This window comes from Pyrus communis, chromosome 3, assembly GCF_963583255.1.
Source record: "Pyrus communis chromosome 3, drPyrComm1.1, whole genome shotgun sequence".
NCBI lineage: Eukaryota > Viridiplantae > Streptophyta > Magnoliopsida > Rosales > Rosaceae > Pyrus > Pyrus communis.
This window is the reverse complement of record NC_084805.1, coordinates 25589709-25604378: the sequence shown is the minus strand read 5'-3', so window position 1 is coordinate 25604378 and position 14670 is coordinate 25589709. Positions and strand designations below refer to the sequence as shown.

Sequence of the window (14670 nt, the reverse complement as noted above, 5' to 3'; positions counted from 1 at the left end):
CCAAATGGTCCAAGTTCTAATTACTAAGAAAAAGGAATAAGCCTATATAAAGGCTAGTGAAAAAATATTATTGACCAATGTGGGACAAGAGGGTCTCAAACTCCAACAGAAAATGCCTCCGGTGTCCCTGGCAAGTGCCTCCGGTAGCTTTGATATTGGACAGCAACCAGAAGCCCATCTTGGGGTCCTGGATATATTCACCAAACTACAAATCACACACCAAAATTCGACCTTCGATCCCATCATTACTGAAATCCCTAGGGACCTCCCAATACTAAGAAGATAACCATTCGCATTTTGGGGACGCAGTACCTCGGATATATAACGATAAATCATCTTAACCACTTGAGTTTGAAGTCTCTTAAAATTTATAATTATATATGCAAACTCGTGCATGATGCAACTCTCTTTCTGTGTATAGTTTTCAGCAAATAAATACAGTGACAAAGAAAAAAGCAAATAAAACGGAAAATAAATAACCATTCATTCTTCAATCTTGTCAAGCTATATACATGATGTGAACAATACACATGTATATACCGTCCTAAACCTTAAAAGTGCATGCATGATTTAATTAATATTTGTAACCTTGATTAAGTAGTGTATCATGATAAGAGGTCAACAAAGATCGATCCATTTTTATTGCTTTTCTATGATAGCGGTTGAGATATGATGGAGAAATTTGGTTGCGATTTTTAATGCAAAGAAACACAAACTATATGGTATAAATATGACAATAAAAAAGACAACACTATGGTCGGAACCATTACTATATCTAGACAAAAAGAAAGTTTTGAATTAAATCACTTGGGCACAACATTTACAATAAAAATGGGTCGGGAATGTGCTAGTCACATAGGGGGGCCATGGATGTTAATATAGACCATGACAGGGTTTCATTTCATAATAATATGTGCGATCTCAAACCAACAAGGTTCTCAGCTTGCAAGAATCTGAGCATCTGTCGTACGCAATCTTACTCTTGCTTTGCAAAGAAACTATTTTCATAACCAAATGAATAGTGGAAATGGTTAAACAGATCATATACATGTTCTTTTTCACTTGATCTTCAACTACTCTATAAGTTATCGCACTCAAATTCTATTTGACAATATTTTTAAAACGACTAAAATGTTTCTCAATGACGAAAGCGTTTATAAGTTATATAAGTATCTTTTTAGTGCATTTTTAAGAAGCTCGTGTCATATAAACCAACTGCTACATCATATATCACTTATCATGTATTGTGATTAACTAATGTAACTAAAATGCGATCACTTATGTGTTACTTTGGTATAATATATGTACGTGTGACGTGGGTCGGTGGGAGGGATGAGAGGGAGGTGTGGGGGCAACGATTTGACCACGATTTTAGTGGTGGAAAGAGAGTAGAAAACGGCCACGTGGGGTGGGGTTACCTTACCGTGAGGGCCTGAAGAGGGAGGCACGCGGAGTTGCATAAAAAAGGGCATCACTTGGACTTGCGGTGGAGACTGGTGCCGGACATGGTCACGATTTCTGTAATCTTCACACTCCATCCTCTCTCCTTGATCATCCTTTCCTTTTTTGTAGGCATGCATGTGTCATTGTGTTCCCTCTCTCTTACTCTTATTTTATTGGTCCCTAATTCTAGGACCCAATAAAAAATAACACCCAATTATTCATTCGTTTTGTTTCAAAGTAAAACCTATCTAGTCTTTTGTAGTTCAGCTCATTATTAGAATCAAAGTAATGCCACCTTTATTACATATATTATCATATCATTTATGTATGCACATGCAGGTCTCATCTATATTAGAGGGATGATACAAATGTATGGTAAGAATAGAATTTTGTTAAATCTACATTCACTAATATTTTGTGTTTGACTCTCTTTTTAAGAAAAGACTAAACTTAATAACAAGAGTAATGATATGGAGATAAATTTGTAGACAAAATTTGAAAATCAAATGATGTGTCACCAATAGGAAATATGCACATTTATCAACACTTCAAGAATAATCAAATCATCAACTTCTATATCATTTAGTTTACAAAAAATTATCTACAAATTTAGTTTCTCTAGTTTTATTTTAGTAACAATAGTGCATCGCCTACTATAACGCTTCATATAATTTAAGTTTCGCTCTTGTGATCTTGATGTATGGTTAAAATTATGTCGTATCACCCATTCTTTTTCATTTTCGTTTTGTTTGAGGAAGAAAAAGAAGAAAAATTTGGAATTGCACCCTCTCATAGTCTTAATTCAAATGTCAATCTCCAAAGAATAATGTTATTCATACCATATTTTTATATTACATTTTTATACCACCTTAAGTGGCATCTGATGTGGACAACCACATCATTTGAAAAATTTGCAAAACCCAAGGAAATAAAGGAAAAAGACTCATCGTATACCACAATCATCATTTAAGTAACTAGTTTTTCTTAATTATTAGTTTATTAAATAAATAATAAACTAAATTTAAAAATCTGATTAATTCAAATTTGTCAAATGCCACAAAAAAATAATATAAAAATATGATACAAAAACGAATAGCATTACTCATCCCCAAATGCCCTTCCCACCGATCCAACACAATACGCGGTCTTCTCTCAAGATGTCTGAGGTGGACTGGACCTCCTTCATAAATAAACTACTTCTCTTTTCACCTCCCCTCCCAACTCTATTTATACTCCACATTTCCTACTTCCTTTCTCCCCAAACCTCTCACTTCCTCTTTCTCTTCTCTTTGCTTTCACCCAGAGGTTTTAACGGAAGCAAAAACACAAAAACCTCCGCAAACATACACAAAGCTATGGCAACTCTTCCAAAAGCACCCAACTCTAATAGTTGGGCACAAATGCATCTCTCTTTCTCTTCTTCTTCATCAGTAGTGGATCCTATGTGCTTCCCCAAAAGGTCCATCTCCTTGAAGAGCAGCAAAAACCGTAGAAATTCGAGTATCATTCACTGTGCTTTACAATCTCCCTCAGTTCTTCACTTCCCAAAACAACCCTACAACACACCAGTAATTACCAAGGAAGCCACTCCAGCAAAACCCAAAACACATCAGCTTCCACAGTGGAATCTACTACAGAAAGCAGCTGCCATGGCGATCGACGTGGTCGAAGGAGCGTTAGTCTCACGCGAGCGCCAAAACCCACTTCCCAAAACCTCAGACCCACGTGTCCAAATCGCCGGAAATTACGCTCCGGTGCCGGAGCAAGCCGTCCGCCACTCCTTACCCGTTACCGGCACCATACCCGACTGCATTAACGGCGTCTACCTCCGCAACGGCGCCAACCCTTTACACGAACCCGTGGCCGGGCACCACCTTTTCGACGGCGACGGCATGGTTCACGCCGTCAGCATCGATTCCGGTTCTGCCAGCTACGCCTGCCGGTTCACCGAGACTCAGAGGCTCGTCCAAGAAAGGGAAATGGGGCGACCAGTTTTCCCCAAAGCCATCGGCGAGCTCCACGGCCACTCCGGCATCGCTCGCCTCCTCTTATTTTTCGCACGCGGGGCTTTAGGCCTCCTCGATAAAACCCAGGGCACAGGCGTCGCAAACGCCGGCCTTGTCTACCACAACGGCCGCCTCTTAGCCATGTCGGAAGACGACTTGCCGTACCAGGTCCGGGTCACTAAATCCGGGGACCTCGAAACGGTCGGTCGTTACAATTTCGACAGCCAGCTGGGGTCAACAATGATCGCACACCCGAAGGTCGACCCGGAGTCCGGCTCCCTCCACGCCCTCAGCTACGACGTCGTTCAGAAGCCGTATTTAAAATACTTCCACTTCTCCCCCAATGGCGCGAAATCCCCAGACGTGGAGATCCCATTGGCAGGGCCAACCATGATGCATGACTTCGCGATCACCGAGAACTACGTGGTGATCCCGGACCAGCAGGTGGTGTTCAAGCTCGGAGAGATGATCACGGGTGGGTCTCCTGTGATCTACGACAAGACCAAGATGTCGCGGTTCGGAATTCTTAAGAAGAATGCGGAGAACGCCGACGACATCGTCTGGGTTGACTCTCCCTACACGTTCTGCTTCCACCTCTGGAACGCGTGGGAGGAGCCCGAGTCGGACGAGGTCGTTGTGATTGGATCCTGCATGACGCCCCCCGACTCAATCTTCAACGAGTGCGATGAGAACCTCAAAAGCGTGCTGTCCGAAATCCGGCTCAATTTGAAAACCGGCGAGTCGACTCGGCGGGCGATTTTGTCTGAGTCGGATGACGTGAATTTGGAGGCGGGAATGGTGAACCGGAACCGACTTGGGAGGAAAACTCGGTTCGCTTACCTCGCAATTGCCGAACCGTGGCCGAAAGTTTCGGGTTTTGCCAAAGTAGATCTTTTCACCGGGGAGGTGAAAAAGTTTTTTTACGGCGAGAAGAAGTACGGTGGTGAGCCGTTTTTCGTGCCGAGCACGGCCGAGGGCGCGTCGGAGGACGAAGGTTACATTCTGACGTTCGTTCACGACGAGAAGAAATGGAAGTCGGAGCTTCAGATTGTTAACGCGGTAAATATGAAGTTGGAGGCTACGGTAAAGTTACCTTCAAGGGTACCCTACGGGTTTCATGGGACGTTTATAGAATCGAAGGACTTGGTAAATCAGGCATAGATAGAACGGTGAAAAAAAGAAGCAAAGTAGTAACAGTGTTGCTACTGTTGTTGTTAGGGATGGGTGAAAATAGGGAAGGGAGAAATTACCAGAGGGATTTGTAGAGAAGCAGACAATGTCCCCGGATTTTCTCCTGGAATATTTTTAAACCCTAACAACTTTCTTGGATTTGTTAAGCAGATGGTTAAGTTTTTATTTTATTTTATTTGGTGGTCATCTTTTGGGTACTGTAATTAGATTTTGATGATGATGATGATCGGAGATCAGCTTGTAGCTTTTGGAGTGTGGGTAGCCTTTCGAGCTCAGCTGGTTTATGTTTTTTCTATCTTTCTTCGCTCTGTGAAATATTTTTAATGCAGAAGATCGTTCTATTTTTTATCTCTGTCTTCTCTCTGTTCTAAATCCAGGAGGATCCTCGCGGGATCCTTCAATCACATATGTTCATCGTACATCGTTCGGTTATCATTGTAATTTTTTATTATTTAAAATTGAATATAAACAGTACCTAACAAAAACTGGTTACACGATGTACGATGAACAGATGTAATTGGAGGATTCCGGATCCTCAGAAAGAGGATCCAACGAGGATTCTCTCTCATGCTAAATGATGTGATAAATATACATGTATAGTTTGGATAATGTTAAGATAACTAAAATTTTAAACTTTTAAATCATGTGACATGATTGTTGATTATTAAAGTTTAATTAAAGTGCTTATTCCTATTGTTTCTGAAAATGTTTCAAACACTAATTAACTAGGTTGACTAACATGTTGGAAGTTTCGAATCTATTTAAGTGTTTTTTTAAGCTCAAAATAGAATTGTGGAAATTAAGAAAAACGTGATACATTCAAAATAAGAATTGTGAAATTTTTTTTTTAAATGTCATACATTAAAAATTAAGAAAATTCAAGAGCTAAAATAATTTCAAAAAGAGTATTGAGAAACATAAACTAGCATGTACATAAACTTTGTTGACACATTGTACATAAACTTTGTTGACACATTATCTAATAGAATTTGGTTGGACAGTATGTTAATAAATAATAAATATGTTAATTTTACGTGTCCAAATAGTAACACTCAAATAATTTTTCCTTTAATATGTGGAAACAATTATGTCCTTTTTATATACTCTGAATGCTTATACTCTTAAGAATTAGTCATTGTTATTCAATGTACAACATACAAGCCATGTGAATCCAATTCTCCTCATTTTTCATTGCTGTTATACAAAATGTTATTTAAAGTTCCTACTGTGTTTAGTAAAGTGTTTGAAGATTACATTTTGGTAGACCACATTGTACCACTTCTCTATGAAGATGAACAACTTCTCTAGTTCTCCCGAACACTCTTTTTTCAGTAAAAGATCTCTGAGACCAAACCTAATTCTGGGCTAAATGCTATTTTTTAGGTTTTATCCCCCACCCAACCCAACCCATGCTAAATATGTGGGCTAAAAGCTAAAAACCAAACAAAAACCAAATTCCCCTCAGGATTTAGCCCAGAAAATGGTGTGGGCACCACCAGCGGGACCCCACCCACATGGGTATGTCTCCCAGGATTTATTGAATTCAACGGCTGAGATCGAATATAATTAAATCTAATAGTAAAAAAAAAGATCTAACGGCTCAAATTTAAATCCAATGGCAAAAATAATTAAAAAAAATTATTTCATTCAAAATTCACCCAAATTTAGTGATTTTTCAATATTTATTAGAATTTAAGTGTTCATAAAATTAAATTATGATAGTGTACATAATTTTGTTTTTAAAAAAATTACTTTAAAAGAAAAATTAGCCTAAATTTATTCTTTAATAATCTCAGGCTAAAAAATTTAGTTCAGAAGTGTCACATCCCAGTCCTGGCTCCGTCATATCACGATATTGTCCGCTTTGGGCCCCTGCCATGCCTTCACGACTTTGTTTCTGGGAACTCACATGAGAACTTCCCAGTGGGTCACCCATCCTGGGAATGCTCTCGCCCGAACTCGCTTAACTTCGGAGTTTCGATGGAATCCGAAGCCAATGAGTTCCCAAAATGCCTCGTGCTATATGGAAGTGGGCATGTACATATAAGGCACATCACCCCCTATCCGTTGGTCGATATGAGATGTTACAATCCACCCCCTTAACGGCTCAACGTCCTCGTCGGCACACTCGCACCACAAGGCAAAGTGGCTTTGATACCATTCTAACAGATCCCAGCCTCTATTCCCCGTAGCATGATATTGTCCGTTTTAGGCCTCAGCCACACCCTCACGGTTTTGTTTCTGGGAACTGACACAAGAACTTCCCAGTGGATCACCCCTCCTAGGAATGTTCTCGCCCGAACTCACTTAACTTCGGAGTTCCGAAGGAACCCGAAGCCAGTGAGTCTCCAAAAGGCATCATGCTATATGAAGGTGGGCATGTACATATAAGGCACATCACCCCCTATTCGTTGGTCGATGTAGGATGTTACAGTCCACCCCAGTTAAGGGGAACCCGGCGTCTTCGCTGCCACATCCGTACCGAATGGCAGAATGGCTCTGATACCATTTTGTCACATCTCAGGCTCGACTCTGCGGTAGCACGATATTTTCAGCCTTGGGTCTCGGCCACACCCTCACGGTTTTGTTTCTGGGAACTCACACGAGAACTTCCCAATGGGTCACCTATCCAGGGAATGCTCTCACCGAACTCGCTTAACTTCAGAGTTCCGATGGAACTCGAAGCCAGTGAGTCCCCAAAAGGCCTCGTGCTATATGGATGTGGGCATGTACATATAAGGCACATCAACCCCTCTCCGTTGGTCGATGTGGGATGTTACAAGAAGGGTTGGAGCAGAAAAGCTGTTTCTGGGCTAAAACCAAAAATTTTTAGAACCTAAATTTTCTGAGCTAAAAATTTTAGATTTTAACCCGAGGGTTAAAGATGGTATAAGGAACTGAAGTAAATTTTGGTACAAACTAGGTAAAGCGACATGCATACTTTATTTGCGCCCACGAAGAATGGTTCATTAGTTTGTCAACGCTAACAAGAATTAAAAGTAGACCTGGCAATTTCTTACACGATCGGTTAACATGATACTAAACAACACAAAAATAACGGGTTTTAGGTCAACACGATAACTAATCGGGTCATTATCGGGTCACACGATAATAACCCGTTAATAACGGGTCTTTAACAGGTTTACATGAGAGTAACACGCAGGTAACCTGTTTTGACATGATAAGAAAAAAGTTATTTTGCTGATTTTAATTTTTTAAACTACTAAAAAAAACTTACTATAAAATACAATAGATATAATGAATATGTATATATTTTTTTATTAATTATTATTCTATATAAATTTTAAAATTTAAGTTTTATTTATTTATTTATTTTTATAGTATATTATAGGCAAAGATTGAGATTAAAAATCATAAAACACATTAAAAATAAAAATATCAAGTAATTGAAAAATACCAAACGCATTAAAAAAATTTATAATAATTAATTTTCATGTGCAAAAAATATGAAAAAAATATGCAAACGCTCGTAGTCGCATCATCTACGCTTTGAGGATGGGTATATGATCGTTTGAATTTTTAAAACCATACAAACTTTCATGAATTGACACACCCCGATTGAGATCAGGGCGTGCTGGCCGTCACACGGAGGTGACGTAACCATGTGCACGTGCGGAAGCTAATAAAATAGTAATATAAAAGTACGAATAATTAAAAACTAGCATACAAAGTACTAAAAACAGGTGCTAGCGTGAGTGAGACATTGGTATCAGAGCAAGTCTACAGCAATCCAAAAGAAAAATGCGACAACAGTACACCCGGAGGTGACCCTACGCTGGTGAGTGTCTGTCAGAAATGCCAGAAAAGCCCTTTGGGAAACCACCGAACCTGCTAAGCAACTAGAACCTGGAGGGGCGCAAAACAAAAGCGTGAGTGGGCAAAAACAAAGCTTTTCGAAAACCATTTAGTAAAATACATTCTAACCCCTCGCCGTAAAACCTGTATACTTCCCAGAAAATAAACATATATACGTATGTATAGATATGCCAATCATGCTTAAGAATATGCCATGTCAAAGCCTCATAATGAAATGCAAGTGCGCAGGTATAAATCATGACAATAACATATAATCTGGTAGCCGGAGTCACCTAACGTGACCTGTACGGCTGCATATAGAGCTCAAATCTCAAACTCAATAACTAAACCTGCCCACGAGTCGTAACCACCTAAAGTGGTCTGTACGACAGGCCTGGGTGTAATATATATATATATATATATATATATATATATATATATATATATATATATATATACGCTCTAGTGCTACGATCACGTAAAGGCTGTGCGAATAATCGCGGGTCACCTACGAGTTGGAACCACCTAAAGTGGTCTGTACGACAGGACTGTGCACCTAACTTGGATCCAAGCTGAGCGTGTGGTGCGGGAGGTGAACATCACGTGAAGGACTGTGCCCTACTCTGGGCAGGAGCACTAACACCGGGGGTGCAGGTTATGAGCTCTCTAAACATCTCAAACTACCACTGAATGTAAACATGCATAATACCTACCTGGCACTTACCTGTGCGTCCACAGCACCCAATATGCATATGTATATGTATGCAACTAATAATGTACGTGATGATGCATAAACAATAATAATATGGTGCATGGCATAAAACAATTAACCCTTTTAATTAATTTCTGGGAAAATAAATGTATATAGGTATATACGGAAAAACAAAAGCCCACTCACTGGTATGTGGAAGGGTCGTAGCCCCCCTGCCTCGAGTGAGCACGCTCGTCCTCGGGATACGTATCACCTATATGCGAAATAACTATAAAAACGTTAATTTTAAAGCACGTAACCAACTTCTCGTCATAACTTCTCATACATTGCTCAAAATGGACAATTGAATATACCAACGTGCTCTACACAACCTCAGGATCACACCCATAATTTTAGAAAAATTTTCCACCACCGCACGCGCCCCCACGCTCCGGCCACGCACAAGCACGTGCCTGGCACACTGACGGCGTCAACTGACGCCGTAAGGAATATTCCGTCAGTTCTAACGGATTCCGTTAACGGCGTCAGGAATATTCCGTCAGATTTGATGGAATATTCCGTCTTCTTCTCCGGCGAACCTCCGGCGCCGTCGCCGGCGCTGGAAAATCGCGAAACCTGCAAACCTTGTTTTCTCTCTCGTTTTTCAACCATTTTTCGTGATTCTTGCACCAAAATGAAGCCTAAGACTAGTAGAACACGACCATACAATTTTTAAGGGTCAAAAACTACTAGATCATACCTGTCCAAACCTCCCAACTCCGGTCAACTCCAAACGCAGTGATTCCGACGTCAAAACTCTTCAAACGAAGCACTCCGAGGCTCCTTGGGACCTCACCAAGTCACCTACAAGCTTCAAAATCCCAAAAACGTGCTAAATTATTTTTGCATGAATAGTACTCAAAACTGACATCGTCGAATCGACGTGAAAACGATGGAGTTCTCACCTGAAAATGGTACGATTGTGCTCCTCTCAACCTCACGAGCTCGAATATGGGTTTAGTTCCCTCGATCTGCAAAGATTTGATGGGTTCTTGGTGTGTCCGTACGTATGTGTTTGAAAGGGGGAGGAAAGGGAGCACGGGAGAGAGACAGGGAAAGGGACAGAGAGACAGTGAGAGTGAGAGGGTGTGTGTGTGGCCCAACACATGCCAACACAACCCAAAACAGCCACTAAGCGTAAACGAAACGAACTAGGTGTAAAAATGTCATTTCACGCATACGTTTGATGTTTTCGGGACGGGACGTCACATGAATAATATTTTTAAGGGAGTTCAAAATAAACTAAATTCATAATCATTAATGTATAAGTCTAAAAGATGTGAAAGCATAATAAACGTTCATAATTGCATCCTCAACGCTTAGACGATGGTTACATGGTCGTTTAGATTTTTAAAACCCTCCGAATCTCATGAACAGTATTTTTTATTTGAGTGCAAAATTAATAATAATTATTGTAGAAGTGTGAAAAATGTAACCACTCGTAATGAAAAACTTTACAACTTTCATGAAGGGCTTAACTCCGAAATTTAGTATGTATATACTAATTTAGTATTATGTTTTACATTTTTTTTGGTCAAATTATGTTTTTCATTTTTAGTTTTATTGATTTAAAATATATTTTTCTTAACGAGTAATGGGTTAGGTCATATTACCTGATAATATTAACAGGTTGATTTCGGGTCGGGCCATATTACCCGTTTACTTTAACGGGTATTACACAACACGACCCATGAAGCTATTGGGTATGGCACGAAACAACACGAACACGAGAAACACGACACGAATGCCAGGTCTAATTAAAAGGCTCGATTACCTCAAGGGAAAAAGAACATAATTTATACAAACATTGTAATATATCCATCAATGGATTGATTTACTTGTACACAATAGTATGAGTATGTCCCTTGTCAAAAGGAAAATTCATAGTAATAGCGTAAATCTATAAGTTTGGAATTCAATTAGCTATAGTAATAATACTCGAAAAGATTGGGGACTGTGGATGCAATTTTCCAGTTATTCTGACGTCACACTCCTTCAGGCGCTGAGTTTGGCAATTCTGGCCCAAGTGAGCAATCGAACCTCCTTCTTTTTACTTAGCTTAACTTGTTTGGGTTGCCTCTTGAAAGGGAGGGGTAGACTTGCTCTTATATGCCATGTGCCATGACCAATTAACCACGGTCAAAGCCAACATAATTGACGCCTTATCTTTAGTAAGAGAGTGACGAATTTAGGATCCAAGAAACTCATCACACTGTGTTTCGGGTATAAATTTTCTCATTTTTTTAAATATATAAATTAGTGTCAAATATCATTTTGTACTAAAAAAATCCAAAAATATCGTCATGTTTCCTGAACAACTTTTCTAATATTGACTTCTTAACTAAACATAACCTTACGGTTTTACTTAATAACATTGAACATTGTTGCATTGAAGAATCAAGAATGTAGTTAAAAATAATGTATCACGAACACCTCGTAAATGTTTGGTCAATATACGCACATTTTTTCACTTTCTAATTTGAAAGTATCAGGCATGAAAACAAGATAGATTTGTCATATTTTAAAATACTTTAAATACTTGGCTAATTGTCCTATACTAGTCAAGATTCTCGATTTCTTGAATTTCATATTGCTTTTATACTACATGGGTTTCATGAAAGCATTCTAGCGACCTACGTCATACAAAAAAAAGTTTAAAAATCAAATAAAAGATGAATTTGTAAAAGTTGTACTAAAAAGTGCTACAAATAAAAACGATGGTGAATAAAAGCGCTTTATAGAGTAACACTTTCAAATGAGCCATGATATAACTAATATGGATAAATAATGATTCAATTTACAAGAAAATTATGTTAGCGGTACCGTATGAATGTTATATTCATTCCATAATAATGTATCTTCTTCTTTGATAAAGTAACGCATAACGTGTACTATCTTTAGCTGTTGGCGTAAGTCAACCATTTAGTTTAGGAATGTAATCCTATAATTTATTCCTTATATAATTGGGATTCTTATTTCCTGTTATGTGGGATATTGTACAACTATATATTTACCTCATAGAGAGAAGAATAAACATACAATTCAAACCGTAAACACTTTTATCTTGGTACCAGAGCAGGTTTCGGCCTATCTCTTTCCCCTAACCTTTTACCCTAGTTACTGATCCTTGAAAACCCAGAAAAATCCTAGCGTGGTCTAGAAGCAAGAGAACCATCTACAGGAATAGAAAAAAAAAACCTAAAAATCTAAATCACAAATAGACCATTGCTTCCATGGCCGACAAGCACCAACGCATGATTCCTTGCGTCAGTGACCTCCAGCGGGCTGGGCTTGCAGAGCTTGGTGCCTAATGTCCAACAGTGCATTAATCAAGCATGGACAGAAGCAGAAAATTCGTTGTGAGTCCAACCGAGCAGCAATTCGTTGCGTACAGGAATAACCATATGGGCATGCCGAGCCCATCCGGGGACAACCCTCTGGAAAACAGTTTGGACCCAGACAGTATGGGCCAATAGCTTTTATTATTGAATTTGATTTCGCCCCAAGAACAATCTGATGATCCAAGTAAAATTGGCACTGCATTCACAACATCCGCTAACCGTGATTCTGGCTGGATAATTGACTATGGGGCTACAGACCATATGACAAATGATGAATCCTTGTTTCACCACTTAACTGTGCCACCCAAGGAGAATGTTATCACGGCAAATGGTGAAATTGCTCCAGTTACAGGAGCGGGTTCCATCGCCCTTACTCCCTCTCTATCTCTACATAACACTCTTCTTGTTCCTTTACTATCGAATCATTCACTTTCTGTTGGTCAAGTTACAGAACAATTAGATTGTGTTGTACTCATGTTTCGCATTTTTTGCCTACTACAGGATATCCAAACACGGGCGATCATTGGGCGTGGTACTAAAAGGAGAGGGTTATATTATGTGGATGATGTGGTATCGGGCCGAGTCAACCAAGTGAGCAGTGGTCACAACAACAAGGTTAAGAGAATCTAGTTATGGCATCGTTAACTAGGACATGCATTTTTTGGTTATTTAAGAAAATTACTTCCATCTTTATTTAATGGCGTTTCAGACTCTGATTTTCAGTGTCAAGATTGCATTCTTGCAAAAAGTCACCGTACTTCTTACCACTTGAGTCTTAATAAAAGATCAGTGCCCTTTGAGTTAATTCATTCCAATGTATGGGGTCCCTCACCAATAGCGACGCGCCACAATATTCGATGGTTTGTTACCTTTGTAGATGATTGCACCAAAATGACTTGGCTCTATACCATGAAACAGAAGAGTGACGTTGGGAAAAATTTCCAACAATTTTATCGGATGATTGGAAATCAATTTTCTCTTCCTATCAAAGTCCTGAGATCCGATAATGGTGGAAAATATCTTAATTCTGAACTATCACAAATTTTTCGCAGAGCATGGCATATTTCACGAGATTACTTGTCCACAAACTCCTTAACAAAGTGGTATGGCAAAACGTAAGAACAGACATATCTTGGAAACTACACGGGCTCTTCTAATTGGGGTTCATGTTCCTCATGCCTATTGGGCAGATGCAGTTACGTATTCCGTTTATCTTCTTAATCGAATGCCCTCTCGAGTTCACAACTTTCAAACTCCCATGGAAGTCTTGACGGATTATGTCACTCTACCATCTTCTCTTCAATTATCACCTCGCATATTTGGATGTGTGGCTTATGTGCATCTTCACAAGAATCAACGGAGTAAATTGGGTTCGCAAGTGATACCGAGATTGTGCAAATAGGAAATTACCCTCATTCTCCTCCACTAGTACACGCTCATGTCCCCACGGATATCCAAGAGGTACGTTCTCATACTCTAGATATTGTTGAAAATTCCTATATTTTACCTCTTAGGCAAAACCATGGGAAACCATTTAACAGGTTTTCTCCGGAAGGAAAAGTGAGATATGCAATTGCATAATATGTGTCCACTCATCGACTATTACCCAAGTACTAAGCCATGGTGAATCAAATGGCTAGGAATAAATTCCAAAAAAAGTGGAAGAGGCTTTGTGAGACCCCCGTTGGGTAGAAGCCATGAGAGTAGAAATGGAAGCCTTACAACGAAACGGAACGTGGAATGTAATGTCACTACCATAAGGGAAGAGACCAATGAGATGTAAATGGGTGTTCACCATAAAACACAAGGTGGATGGATCCATTGACAGATACAAGGCAAGATTGGTAGCTAAAAGGTACACACAGACATTTGGAGTTGACTATTAAGAAACATTTGCTCCAGTCGCAAAAATGAATATTATTTGAGTAACCTAGACTGGCCTTTGAAATAGTTCGATGTGAAGAATGCTTTCTTACATGGAGATCTAGAAAAAGAAGTGTACATGGATCTTCCACCATGATATAAAACACCGAATAAAGCAGGGAAAGTATGTAGACTCCGAAAGGCTCTCTACGGACTCAAACAATCACCCAGAGCATGGTTTGGAAGGTTCACTGAAGCA

General features: G+C 39.4%; 1 protein-coding gene across 1 annotated transcript; it reads left to right on the top strand.

The window, feature by feature from the left end:
* Positions 1-2681: 2681 nt before the first annotated feature.
* Positions 2682-5027, top strand: LOC137729092 (9-cis-epoxycarotenoid dioxygenase NCED2, chloroplastic-like). The gene has a single exon (XM_068467918.1). The coding sequence runs from the start codon at positions 2799-2801 to the stop codon at positions 4608-4610; it is 1812 nt and encodes a 603-aa protein (XP_068324019.1). The 5' UTR covers positions 2682-2798; the 3' UTR covers positions 4611-5027.
* Positions 5028-14670: the final 9643 nt, after the last annotated feature.

Bases quoted from the DNA above. Each gene is read 5' to 3' on its own strand.
- LOC137729092 (XM_068467918.1), top strand. From the start codon at position 2,799: ATGGCAACTCTTCCAAAAGCACCCAACTCTAATAGTTGGGCACAAATG.